The sequence below is a fragment of the Balaenoptera acutorostrata genome, chromosome 4, assembly GCF_949987535.1.
Source record: "Balaenoptera acutorostrata chromosome 4, mBalAcu1.1, whole genome shotgun sequence".
Lineage (NCBI taxonomy): Eukaryota > Metazoa > Chordata > Mammalia > Artiodactyla > Balaenopteridae > Balaenoptera > Balaenoptera acutorostrata.
In genome coordinates, this window is record NC_080067.1 from 85202675 (window position 1) to 85216163 (window position 13489).

The 13489-nt window shown below is 33.8% G+C and overlaps 1 protein-coding gene across 4 annotated transcripts in view; it reads left to right on the plus strand.

Moving 5' to 3' along the window:
- GSK3B (glycogen synthase kinase 3 beta) overlaps window positions 1–13489 on the plus strand; it is a 200281-nt gene that overhangs the window by 130437 nt on the left and 56355 nt on the right. For all 4 annotated transcript variants that reach the window (XM_007181869.3, XM_007181868.3, XM_007181866.3 and 1 more), the window contains exons 6-7: window positions 1174–1280; window positions 4402–4499. In XM_007181869.3, coding sequence (XP_007181931.1) covers window positions 1174–1280; window positions 4402–4499 — 205 coding nt within the window. The remainder of the gene's footprint in view (window positions 1–1173; window positions 1281–4401; window positions 4500–13489) is intronic.

Sequence of the window (13489 nt, forward strand, 5' to 3'; positions counted from 1 at the left end):
GTTTTATCAGTTTTGCTGAAAAAGTGTCTTAATTTTCATGCAGCCTAAAAACAGGGATTAGTGTTTATTAGTTTATGAAATGGCTGCTGTATGTCAAACCTTGGTGAGAATGTTAAATAAACTGCCTCCCACCTTCAAAACTTGTGATGAAGGAAGACCAGGTTATGGTCAGACTTATCATCGACCAGAAATAAATGGAAGAAAAGAAAGCTCAAACTGAAACCTTTGTGACTACTTTCATCTATCTCTACTCTGATTTTCCTGTACCTTTACCTAAAAAATTTTTTTTACCTTTTCTTGTTACTTACTTTTTTACTATTTTGATTTTGTTGTTTGTATTTATTTCCTGTATTTATCTTTCCTTTTATTTTATGTCAAAATGGTTAGCTTCTATAGCAGTTTATTTATTTCAGTGTGTCTTCAAGTTTTCTTGAGAGGTACTTCGAAAGAAACTAATTTTAATAGTTAAAATACATGCCACAAAGTATTTGGGAAGGAAAGTTGGATTAAGAGAATGTGTGATTTAACTTACGACAGCAGAATTAGAATTCATGGACTGTGAGTTATCTCTGCCCTACAGGAAAGGGCCTATCTTTTTTTATTGGATAACGAATGTTTAGACAGTTAATAAATTGACCAAATGGTGGAAAAAAATAAAGTAGATTGGATCTGCAAGCTTTGGGATACTCACTCTGAGTCAGAAGTCAAATTTTAAGAGAGTGGCCAATTTCTTACCTTTTTAAAAAACATATTGGGTAAGCAGTATTCATTCTTATATTATAATCTATTACTGTGCTTTTTGGTGAGGGGAAGTACCTCTCATTTTTCTGCCCTTTCTTCTTTGTATTTTAAAGGTGGAATTCAGGGAACAAGAGCAGAAGAAATTCAACATTTATCATTTTGTGATTTTTTTAAAAATCTTTTTCCTCAGGTGACAGTTAACAAATGCATTCTTTAAAAGTTACTGTTCTTTTTTCAGAGTGATATGTTAAAATTATAAGTTTGTTTTGTCAGAGATAGTTATGGTTTATATTTTCTTTTTCTTATATATTGCATGATTGGAATTATGGGAATCTTAGATAAGCATTGTGCTGCGAATGATAGCAGTTTACGATAGCAATGATACGGTTTAGATTTAATTTAAAGAATTTCTGCTTTTGATTTTTTTATTAGTGCAAAGCAGCTGGTCCGAGGAGAACCCAATGTTTCGTATATCTGTTCTCGGTACTATAGGGCACCAGAGTTGATCTTTGGAGCCACTGATTATACCTCTAGTATAGGTAAGTAATGGACCTGAATATAATGGCTTGTAATTATTTATTGCATCTTGTTTTTAGTAATTTAGTATTACTAATCTGTACTTAAATATAAATATGCCTTGAAATATATTTCTTCTTAAAGATTGATATGCAAAAATATGTAGAATTTAAGATATATTTACTATTCTACTTTTACGTTTCTTGTATTATAAGCTACTCCTTTGTGATTGTGTGATTTCTTTAGGATTACAGTTATTTTTAACTTAAAATTTTAAATAAATTCTAAGTATACCTTTTCTTCACTTAAAAAGAAAATTCCCCTGAAATATTCCTTTCTGAGCTTGATCGCCAGTTGGAGAATTTGCATCCATTAAGTTTATGATTAAAGTGGCAGGATGACCATATTACTGACACTCCTGCTGTGCTGTCTCAGTTGGTTATTTAAGTCAGCTCAAAAGGAACAATCTGATTTTTTCATTAGTAGTTTGGATAAACCCACCGATTCTGTAGAATTTGTCACAAAAGACCTTTAATGATAGAAGGAATTGAATAGAGACAGTTTGCTTCATTCTTCATTGACCTCCTCGTCTACCTCATTTTAGCCCACTAGTAGTAGTGCACATACAGAGTATGATCAGTTGGACATGAATAAGAAGCTAAGAAAGGAGCAACCTTAGGGTGGCATGCAGGTGGAGGTCAACTTTATTTTATTGTTATATATTGCTTCTGAAGAGAATTCCTTAGTCCAAAAGCATACAAATACCAAACAAACAAAAAAATAAATGCGGTTTGCAAACTCTTTTATTTATTTATTTTTAATTTATTTATTTTATTTTTGGCTGCATTGGGTCTTCATTGCTGCACGTGGGCTTTCTCTAGTTGCAGCGAGCAGGGGCTACTCTTCGTTGCAGTGCATGTGCTTCTCATTGCGGTGGCTTCTCTTGTGGAGCATGGGCTTGGTGCGTGGGCTTCAGCAGTTGCGGCACGTGGGCTCAGTAGTTGTGGCTCACGGGCTCTAGAACGCAGTCTCAGTAGTTGTGGCGCACGGGCTTAGTTGCTCCGTGGCATGTGGGATCTTCCTGGCCCAGGGATCGAACCCATGTCCCCTGCATTGACAGGCAGATTCTTAACCACTGCACCTCCAGGGAAGTCCTGGTTTGCTTCTTTTAAAAAAGTCATGACCATATTATCTGACATATTAAGGCATGTTTACATAAACCTTTAACCCTCTTAAGAGTATATTACTTTTATAAATGTCCATGTGCCTAGCAGTTCTTTGGGAACACTTCTCACAAAAAAAGGGCCAGTGTAATCTGTTTCCTCTACTAGGAATCAATTTTCTGGATATTATGAGTATCTGCTTTCCAGTAGCCTCCTTTGCATGACTAAAACCAGATTCTGATGTTCTAGGCATAGGACTCACCATAGGCCACTGATACAGCTGGGGCCTTTTGAACCCTAACAAGCCTAGATTTGGTTTTCCCTTTTAGATTTAGGATACTTGCTTCTTAAGACTCTGGAAGATTTATAAATAAACAAAAATAAATATATTTAAAAGTGTTCTAATACAAATATATTTTGGAAATATTTTTAACAATGGTATTAAAAGTGAAAGAGTAGCTGGACAAAATCAACTTGAATTTCTTAAATGAATTTTCTGTCATTATTTTTCCAAGCCAGTAAAATGTAGTCATTGGAGCAGGGATTTCCAATTCCTCTTTTTTTTTTAATTTAATTTTTATTTTATATTGGAATATAGTTGACTTACAATATTGTGTTAGTTTCGAATTCCTCTTGTTAGTGCATCTTACCACATCAGACTGATAAAATTATTTGTTGTCCCCATGCCATTCACCATTCTTCTCCTTCCCTACTGGTAGATGGAAAGCCCAGCAATGATTTATGTTCATCTCCCTAAAACACTTGTTTGCTGATTCATACAAAACCCAGGAATCCAGAAACTGAAAATTAGCTTTTTCTTGCAGGAAGTCTTAGGTAATGGGCTCTAAATAGAGTGCCCATATAATTTATCTTTTCATTTGGTAATACTTTTTAAGAGAGAAAGGGGATGCTCTTCATAATTATCCCAGGACAGTCATTTAGACCAGGACTATCGTGGGTAAGCCAGGATGTATGCTTTATTTTTTTTATTTAGTAAATTTATTTATAAATTATTAAAATTTATTAATTAAATTATTTTTTTAAAGTTTTCTCTCAAGATTGAGGTTTCTGCTTTGACTTAAAAGTGAATTATATTTTGTAATTTGTAAAATAAAATGTATTCTTCTATCTTTGCATTCTAAAATATTCATATGTTTAAGCACATTTTTGTCAGTCATATTACAAGACAAAAGTTAACCATTTAAAGTATTAAAATTTTTTTCTTAGAAATTTCCATTGGCTTACAACCCTGTATATAGGAGATTAAGCCCTTGCTTTCTGCTACTCTGTATAAGTACCTGCCAATGTGAAGAGAATGTATCACTTTGACTTATTTTTTTTTTTTTTTAATTTTATTTATTTATTATTTATTTATGGCTGTGTTGGGTCTTCGTTTCTGTGCGAGGGCTTTCTCCAGTTGCGGCAAGCGGGGGCCACTCTTCATCGTGGTGCGCGGGCCTCTCACTGTCGCGGCCTCTCTTGTTGCGGAGCACAGGCTCCAGACGCGCAGGCTCAGTAATTGTGGCTCACGGGCTTAGTTGCTCCGCGGCATGTGGGATCTTCCCAGACCAGGGCTCGAACCCGTGTCCCCTGCATTGGCAGGCAGATTCTCAACCACTGCGCCACCAGGGAAGCCCCTTGACTTATTTTTAAGTATAATAAGTAAATAATCATGTGCTATGTTTTCATTCTATAATCCCTGTCTTGGTTGTTGAAGACTGGAACATCTGGTATTTGATAATTAAATAGATATTACCCTTTATTAGAATATTCTTATTGTCCTGTTTCCTGTTTAGTAAGTTTAACACAATTTTAAAATGCATTAAGGATAGTTTGATGACTTTTTTCCCTCTGTTTTGGATTATACAGTCTTTTCCTTGTGATATTTCTCTGACCAAAGTAAAATTAGAAAATGAATACAGTTTTTAATGCAACTTAAGCTACAGAGTATTAATAAGCTTTTGTTTTCTTTTCTCTTCAGATGTATGGTCTGCAGGCTGTGTGTTGGCTGAGCTGTTGCTAGGACAACCAATATTTCCAGGGGACAGTGGTGTGGATCAATTGGTAGAAATAATCAAGGTGAGAAGATTGGATCAGAATTTTTGAACTGGAAGGAATCTTATTGCTGTTCTCTAAGAATCCATATCTGTCACACACATGAAAAACTGAGGAAATGGAGAACGTGATCTAAGATCACATAGCAAGTTCAGCTATGGAAGAAGTTTAAGAACCCAGCTTTTGCTTTCTAATTGAGTTATTCTCTTGTTATGTGACACTAGAAAAGCTATTTTGGCTATCTGATGATGCAAGAAAGGGATATATCTGTTATTTAAAGTACTTAAAAGCAATAGATCACTAAAATGTATATAAACTGAATAAAAACCCAAGCTATGTCTATTTTTGTTAACCATGTGCTCTCTGCTCATAATACTCCGCTGAGCACATAGGAGGTGCTTGTATTTAGTCAATATTTAAATATTTATAAAATGAAAAAATGAGTATGTATGACTAGACCACTTGATAGAAGCAGAATTTTTACTTATAATTTAAGTAAATTTTTACTTATAATTTTATTTATTAGGTCTGTCAACACCTTTATTAACAACATCAGATCCAAAGTATTATTATTTTGGAATTCATATTGTCTCTTAAGAACAGCAGCACTGACATTTTAAAGTTTTTAATATTTGAGATCTTAAATAAGTTCTCACCCCCCCTTTAGTAATATCTAGTGTCTCTGTATTTAGACCACTAGATTGGTTGATTCTAAGGTTATAGTTTGTCCAAAGCAATAACACCTACTCTCTATTAGTCTTTATTCTTGATTTTCCAAATGTTTCACAGAAGTGGAAAATTGAAAATCTCCTTAGAGGTTATGTAGTCCAATTCTCCATCCAATGAAAGAACCTTCTTAGTTACATTCCTGACAGATGATTTTTCAGTGTTTTCTTGAATACTTCCAACATCAGATCGCTACTTTGGAATGCAGCCTGTTCTGTATCTGGGCAGCTTGAATTTAGTGTTTATTGTGCTGAGCCTCAGCAGCTTTTTTATTTATTTATTTATTCATTTAAAAATTTTTTGTATTTTATATTGGAGTATAGTTGATTAACAATGTTGTGTTAGTTTCAAGTGTACAGCAACGTGATTCAGTTATACATATACATTATCTATTTTTCTAAATCTTTTCCCATTTAGGTTATTACAGAGTATTGAGCAGGGTTCCCTGTGCTATTCAGTAGGTCCTTGTTGGTTCTCAGTAGCTTTTTCTAGTTATACACAGGACAGTGATTAAGTTATTTTAAAATCCTTGTACCTCATTTATAAGAATATGTTACTTTTGATAAAATGATTTTGCTAGGTATCAGTGCGTGCAAGTGTGGTTGAAAACACCCATGTGTGATCAAGAATCTTCCTTACTATCTATATAATTTCTTATGGTTTGCACTTGAGATCACTGATATTTTGCTGTCTTTTTTTAGTAACCATCTTTTAGTTTCAAATTGAAACTTTAAACTTAGTTCAACAGATCTACTTCCTTCCTGATTCCCACACTACACTCAGATCTAAGTTCAGATAGTTTGATTTCCTTGTTTCCTAAAAGCCTATGTATTCTTCATTATTATTCAAATTAGTATTCTAATACAGGAGTTGGCAAACTTTCTATAAAGGGCTAGATAAAACATTTTAGGCTTCGTGGGCTAAAATGAAGGTTAGGGATGTCTGAGATATATTGGATTGGGCAAAAAGTTTGTTCAGTTACTGAACACGTTGTTCAGTAAAGTTCTTCGTGAAAATGAAAAATGTGTCTTTTATTTGTACTTAAAACCGAATGAACTTTTTGGCCAACTCAATATAACAAAAAAACAAATTTCCACAAATTTTTCATTTATGAAATTCAAGTCTGCTAATTAGAGGAATGGATTTCTTTTGAGGGGGCTATAACATTTCTCTTAATTGGGGTTCAAAGTCAGTGTTTCGTATCATCAAATTGATTGCAAATGTTTATCTTTAAAATCAGTTCTTAGTTCCTGGGCCCTTCCTACATAAACAGAGATTGGGCCATAGTTTGCTGACCCTTAGTCAGTACAACCATTCAGCATTTCTTGTATCCCCAGGCTTTCAGTTGATGTACTTGAGTTTACCATACTACAATTCTCCTGGCGTATTGACATTCTATTTGTCATATATGTTTAGCTTATTAGAACTGCGTCATTTCTCTACTGATTATAGTTTAGAACTGTGTGATGGTTTATTCTTTGTCATTAATTTTAATGAATTCATACATGACACAAATGAAATTGCTTAGGAAGCTGAACTGAATATCTGTGATAAATCCTATATCTCATATCTTATAAACCTTTAAGTCCAGAGCTTATTTCACCACTTTTTGTCAGTCCTTGTAATTCAGTTTTCTACTAATATTGGTGTGTGCTTATTTAATTTTAGTAGAAACTGTCAATTTGTTACTGATGGTTTAAGACTTCATTTTTATTTAGGGCTTATTTGTTGCAAGTTTGTCCATGATTAATTTGTTGTAGCAGGCCATCTCTAAAACAAAACACTTTTCATTTATATGTTATCTTGTCATCTTGCATTTATACATAGTCATCACCTACTGAAGTTCCAAGATCACTTTCTATAGATGTTTTGAAGATGATATAATGGAGTTAACATCCCAGGGCAGTTTGGGATATCAAGCTTCTCAGTCCCTTTTACAGTTTTAAGCAGTACTACCCAGGATAAATGATATATCAGTATTAGTTTACCACCCATTTGGTGACCTAAAGTTATACATTACATTGAGGTTAATTAATAGACATTGTATTGGGGGGGGGGGTGTATGTGTGTATAGTATAGCTCTAAATCTTATTGCATGGAGGTTAATAAACTTTTTAGGGATTTTATGTGTTTAAGTTAGCTCTAAGTCTTGTTGATCCTGTCTGTGTATCTGTACTTTACATATTGAATGTCTGTGATGTTTCATTGAAATAAGAACTCTTAACTAATTCTGATATAACTGTTCCAGTTTTCCTGATCTAAGTTGTATGTCAGAAAAGAGTTGTATAGGTTAGCTTTCGAAGTTAAATGTATTAAGACATTTTATATTTTAAGCAAATATTGTCATTTCTGCTAATCGGGACTTCAAGAATAGATTTGAGTTTTCCATGAAAAGTGGTCTCACAGTTGCCCAACTCAAGTCTCAGCTTTTTTGAGATGTTAGTCATGCACACTTAGTCCTTTCGGTAACTAGGGAATCTATGTCACTGTTCCTTTCTGCTCTTTCCATTTTCTCTCTTGAAAGCCTCATGGGTATTCCTCTGGAGTATCTGGAGGTAGCTGACGCAGCCCCCCACACCCCTGCCCCCAGTACAATAGGTACTCTTCTCTCTGATTTTGAGTTTATGCAAAAAGTGACAATCGTACAGCAAACTTTATAAATTTTAAATGGTAGAATTACCTAATTATTTTATAAACTTTCTGAGCAGGGACTTTCTTTTATTGTTGTGTTTTAATATCCAAGGACACCAAAATAGTTTTCAGTAAGTATTTAAATTGAATTAATCTACTAGATCATTGTTCATTCATGAATTTGGAATTACCTGGGAATTAATAAGAAAAGTTAGTGTGATTGTTGTTGTATATGTTGTTTATTAAATTTTATTGGCTTGGATGTCCATGCCAATAATTTACAGAATGAGTAACACAGAGTATTATTTGAACTGAGCTAACTTAGCTTAACCTTAACCTCCCTACTTACCCTCAAATAAGGCTTTTGAAAAATATTTAGAATAAAATTAAAATACATCTTCAGAGTAAGTTAGAAGTATAAGGCAGAATGGAATTGAAAGTCATGAGAAATCATTTTTAAGCATGAAAAACACTTAGCTTTCTGAAGTTGATTTCATACATAGGATTATCAGATCAGAATCTCATTATGCCAGTTAATCTCTGAGTATCAAAAAGTGCTTGGTCTTTTTGACCCAGCTCCCAGAGAAATGGAAATAAGAACACAAATAAACAAATGGGACCTAATGAAACTTAAAAGCTTTTGCACAGCAAAGGAAACCATAAACAAGACCAAAAGACAACCCTCAGAATGGGAGAAAATATTTGCAAATGAAGCAACTGACAAAGGATTAATCTCCAAGATTTACAAGCAGCTCACGCAGCTCAATAACAAAAAAACGAACAACCCAATCCAAAAATGGGCAGAAGATCTAAATAGACATTTCTCCAAAGGAGATATACAGATGGCCTACAGACATGAAAGAATGCTCAACATCATTAATCATTAGAGAAATGCAAATCAAAACTACAATGAGATATCATCTCACACTGGTCAGAATGGCCATCATCAAAAAATCTAGAAACAATAAATGCTGGAGAGGGTGTGGAGGAAAGGGAACACTCTTGCACTGCTGGTGGGAATGTAAATTGATACAGCCACTATGGAGAACAGTATGGAGGTTCCTTAAAAAACTACAAATAGAACTACCATACGACCCAGCAATCCCACTACTGGGCATATACCCTGAGAAAACCATAGGTCAAAAAGAGTCATGTACCAAAATGTTCATTGCAGCTCTATTTACAATAGCCAGGACATGGAAGCAACCTAAATGTCCATCGACAGATGAATGGATAAAGAAGATGTGGCACGTATATACAATGGAATATTACTCAGCCATAAAAAGAAATGAAATGGAGGTATTTGTAATGAGGTGGATGGAGTTAGAGTCTGTCATACAGAGTGAAGTAAGTCAGAAAGAGAAAAACAAATACAGTATGCTAACACATATATACGGAATCTAAGGGGAAAAAAAAAAAAAGGCCATGAAGAACCTAGTGGCAAGACGGGAAGAAAGACACAGACCTACTAGAGAATGGACTTGAGGATATGGGGAGGGGGTGGGGTGAGATGTGACAGGGTAAGAGAGTGTCATGGACATATATACACTACCAAATGGAAAATAGATAACTAGTGGGAAGCAGCCGCATAGCACAGGGAGATCAACTCGGTGCTTTGTGACCACCCAGAGGGGTGGGATGGGGAGGGTGGGAGGGAGGGAGATGCAAGAGGGAAGAGAAATGGGAACATATTGTATATGTATAACTGATTCACTTTGTTAAAAAGCAGAAGCTAACACACTATTGTAAGGCAATTATACTTCAATAAAGATGTTTAAAAAAAAAAAAGTGCTTGGATTTTCAAAGCATTTGTAAACAGAGAGATTCTGTTTGGGACTTCTCAGATAATAAGATTTTTTTTCTTAAATTCTTCCTTAACGTACTAGTTAAAATACCCTTAAGAAATATTTGATGTGGTTTCAGATACCTGGATAAAAATAAAACATTTCGGGAGAACATCTGTCAGGAATTTCACAAACCATAGGTTCAGTGATATAGCATTGTCCTTTGGCACCTCTGTCATAAGTCATAGCAGTGGGGTTAAAGAGTCTTCTGAAGACTTGGAAAAGGTAGTATTTTTTAATGATGATTTACTTTTTTATAATTATATATGCTATAATTTTATATGCTCAAAGCAGAAAATATACCCAGACACAAATGCAAAGAAAAGAACAAAAGTAATCACTTTCTGTTCTGGTACATCATGAAAAATAACTTCTGTGAATATTTTTATACACTTTTCTATGCATATGTATGTTAAAACAAAAGTGCCATCTGTTTTGTAGACTTTTTTTTACTAAATAATTAAATGTATTTCTCATGTGAAGAAGTGTATGTTGACTAAGTGATTTTTTTAATGACTGCATAGATTCTATTGTAGATTCTATTCTGAATACATAATTGATTCTGAAAAGAATAATATAAAGATAAAGTGATAAACTGTTGCTTTTGAAAAGAAATTACATATTTAGCTTCTCAAAGATTTGATCATTAACTTCCTTATATAAATGACAGAGGTCCCCAAAATTCCCCAGATGGATTGAAGTTGAAGCAGTCTAGGAAATTCTGGACCTGGGAATGCTGTAGGTTTTACTAATAGTTTCTTTCCCGCCTCCAAATTTTAAAATGTAAATTTCAAGTAAGGAAAGGCAAGCTTCAGTCCAGAGTTGAATTTTTGGATTAAAATATCACAGAACTTAATATTTGAAAGAAACCAACCATTTTGTAGAATTTCAAGTTTTAAATGTATTAATGTTCCTAGAGATATACTTTGATTTATTCCATAAACATTTACTTATGCTTTGTAATAATTTGACCATTTCTTTCTAATGGAAGAGCTTTAAAGGCAGAAGTAGTTAGGAGTCCACCTCTAGATGATAGAATTTCTCTATAGCTTTCATAACTGTAGTAACTAGCCTTTTAAATGTGGATATATCTCTTTTAGAAAAAATGACATTAAACATATAGATGGTTTTTTTTTAATTTTTAATTTTTATAGTTGATTTACAACATTGTGTTAGTTTCTGGTGTACGGCAAAGTGATTCAGGTATACGTATATATGCATATTCTTTCATGTTCTTTTCCATTATAGTTTATTACAGGATATTGAATATAGTTCCCTGTGCTATACAGTAGGACCTTGTTTATCTATTTTATACATAGTAGTTCGTATCTGCTAATCCCAGACTCCTAATTTATCCCTCCCCCATTGGTAACCTTACCCCTTTGGTAACCATAAGTTTGTTTTCTGTGTCTGTGAGTCTGTATCTGTTCGTAAATAAGTTCATTTGTGTCATATTTTAGATTTCACATATAAGTGATATCATATGATATTTGTCTTTCTCTTTTTGACTTACTTCACTTAGTACGATAATCTCTAGGTCCATCCATGTTGCTGCAAATGGCACTATTTCATTCCTTTTATGGCTGAATAGTATTCTGTTTTGTGCGTGTGTAAATACGTACACCACATCTTCCACATCTTTTTTATCCTTTCATCTGCTGATGGATATTTAGGTTGCTTCCATGTCTTGGCTGTTGTAAATAGTTCTGATATGAACATTGGGGTGTAAAACATACTTAAATAATTTGTTATAAGGCAATTAAAATTACATAATTTCCCTTTTAAAATAACTTTACTAAGCTATTGTTTAATTTTCTCTTAGCAATAATTACTCAATTTAGATATTTGTGTAGATGGCTTTTACACAGGTAAGAACTAGTAAAATCTTATCTCTAGCAGAAACTTTAGAAATTTGAAAGTAAATAACAGATCCAAATAATCTTTTGATTATGTTATTATAGCTAAGTAAGTGGACTTCATTTCTTGTGATGCCTATCAGTAGAAAAAGGTTTAGCAGTGGAGAGTGGGATTAAGGAGAGAGAGGGAAAAAAGAGGATTTTCACTTTTTACTGTTCTGTGATGTTGGTTTTTTTTTTTTAAACAATCAGCTTTTTGAAATCCCAGGAACTATGAAAAAAATAGATGTTTTCAGTTGTTTTGTGCCAGAATCTTTTGTTAGGAAACAAATAAAAACAGTTACATAGAGTTAAGAGAGCTGCATTTTATTACAAATGTCTGTCTAAATCATTGTTTTCCTGGTCTTCCAGTTTGACTGATGGCTCTTTGCAGTATAATTTATAGACAAATAGATCAGTGATTATCTGGCCCCTCAGAAGTCTACATTTTCAAATATTGGTAAAATACTGCTAATTATAAAAGCTACCACTCAGTGAGAACTTCCTCTGCACCAGGCACTGGGCTAAGCACTTTACATATATTACCACATTTAATCCTTACCTTAATCCTAGAAAGATGATAATGACAAAGATGAGTACCACCACTACTGTTATCTGGGAGGGGTTGGGTGGTAGGAAAATCCTGTCTGATTCATCTTTAGCTAAATTGGTGTCCTCTATTCATGGTATTTTGTAGCTCTGGGGAAAACAATATGATACTTAATGTCAACTTGTTGTCTAGAACCCATTAATTTAGTATTTTTAAAGTGTGACCACAAAATAAAGGAAACAGCCCCTAAATCTTATTGTAATGAGTATACGAAATCAGTTTGTGATGTCTTTGGACTAGATTTAGTTGTGCTTCATCTAAAGCAATCAAGGTTGTAATAGTGGATTCCTTGCTTTCAAGTACAGCTCAGTGTCATTTTCATCATCTTTGTTTAGCAAATAGTTTAGCTTTCAGTTATCTCCGTATTATGAGTTGTTTAGCACCTGTGTGTGCACTCTCTCCTGTCTTAACATTTTCACCATTAAACAGTCTTTCAGACAGAGGTCTCAGATATTAACTAAATCAGAATTTAATAAGTATAAAATACTTTTTTTCCTAAGTTTTTTGACGGATCCATGACGTTATCTTTGCTAACATGCATTTGGAGCTTAATCATATGTTACCTGGTGATACTTCTTGTGCTGTCATATTATAGAGCTCTTGTGTTGTTAACAGACTGCAGGGACAGCATGTTAAACTTAGTTCTCTCTCCTTTTTCCACTCTCCAGAACAAGTAAGTACACCCCATTACATATTGTGGTACAGATTTTTACTTGTAATGTATCAATATAGTATGCAATATATAAAAAAAATCTTATCGCTTTTTTCATTCTTGTATTATTGTTTAAATTTTTCTATGTTTATTACTGACTAGAGCAGCAACTTTTAGTAGCTTTTGGATCATGGACCTCTTTGAAAATCTGTTCATAGCAGTGAACTCTCCCCCAGAAAAATGCAGTCATGCCAGAGTTTTGCGTATGATATCAGATGAACTTTGGACTTTCTGAAGCTCATCCAGAATCCCTAGCTTAAATATCCCTATACTAGTGCAAGGAACTATGGTTACAATTTGTAGTAACTGCCTGCAGTATAAATATTATGCACATAATGTCAACGTTTTAAAAAGAAGTGAATGAGTAAATGAGTATTAGAATAATCATTTTAATGTAAAACTCCTCAACTACATCTTTACATTAATATGTTGTACATAGACCAGAAGAAACATCAAGTTTTAAGTAACTACTATGAAATTTTACTGACTCTACAGTAATACTAATACTTGGTTAAATCTCTGTGCGCTTATATGTAAGTGTGCCCAGGCACAGAGAAGTTATTTCCTGGCAATGTGGTCTAGTTTAGCTTTTGACT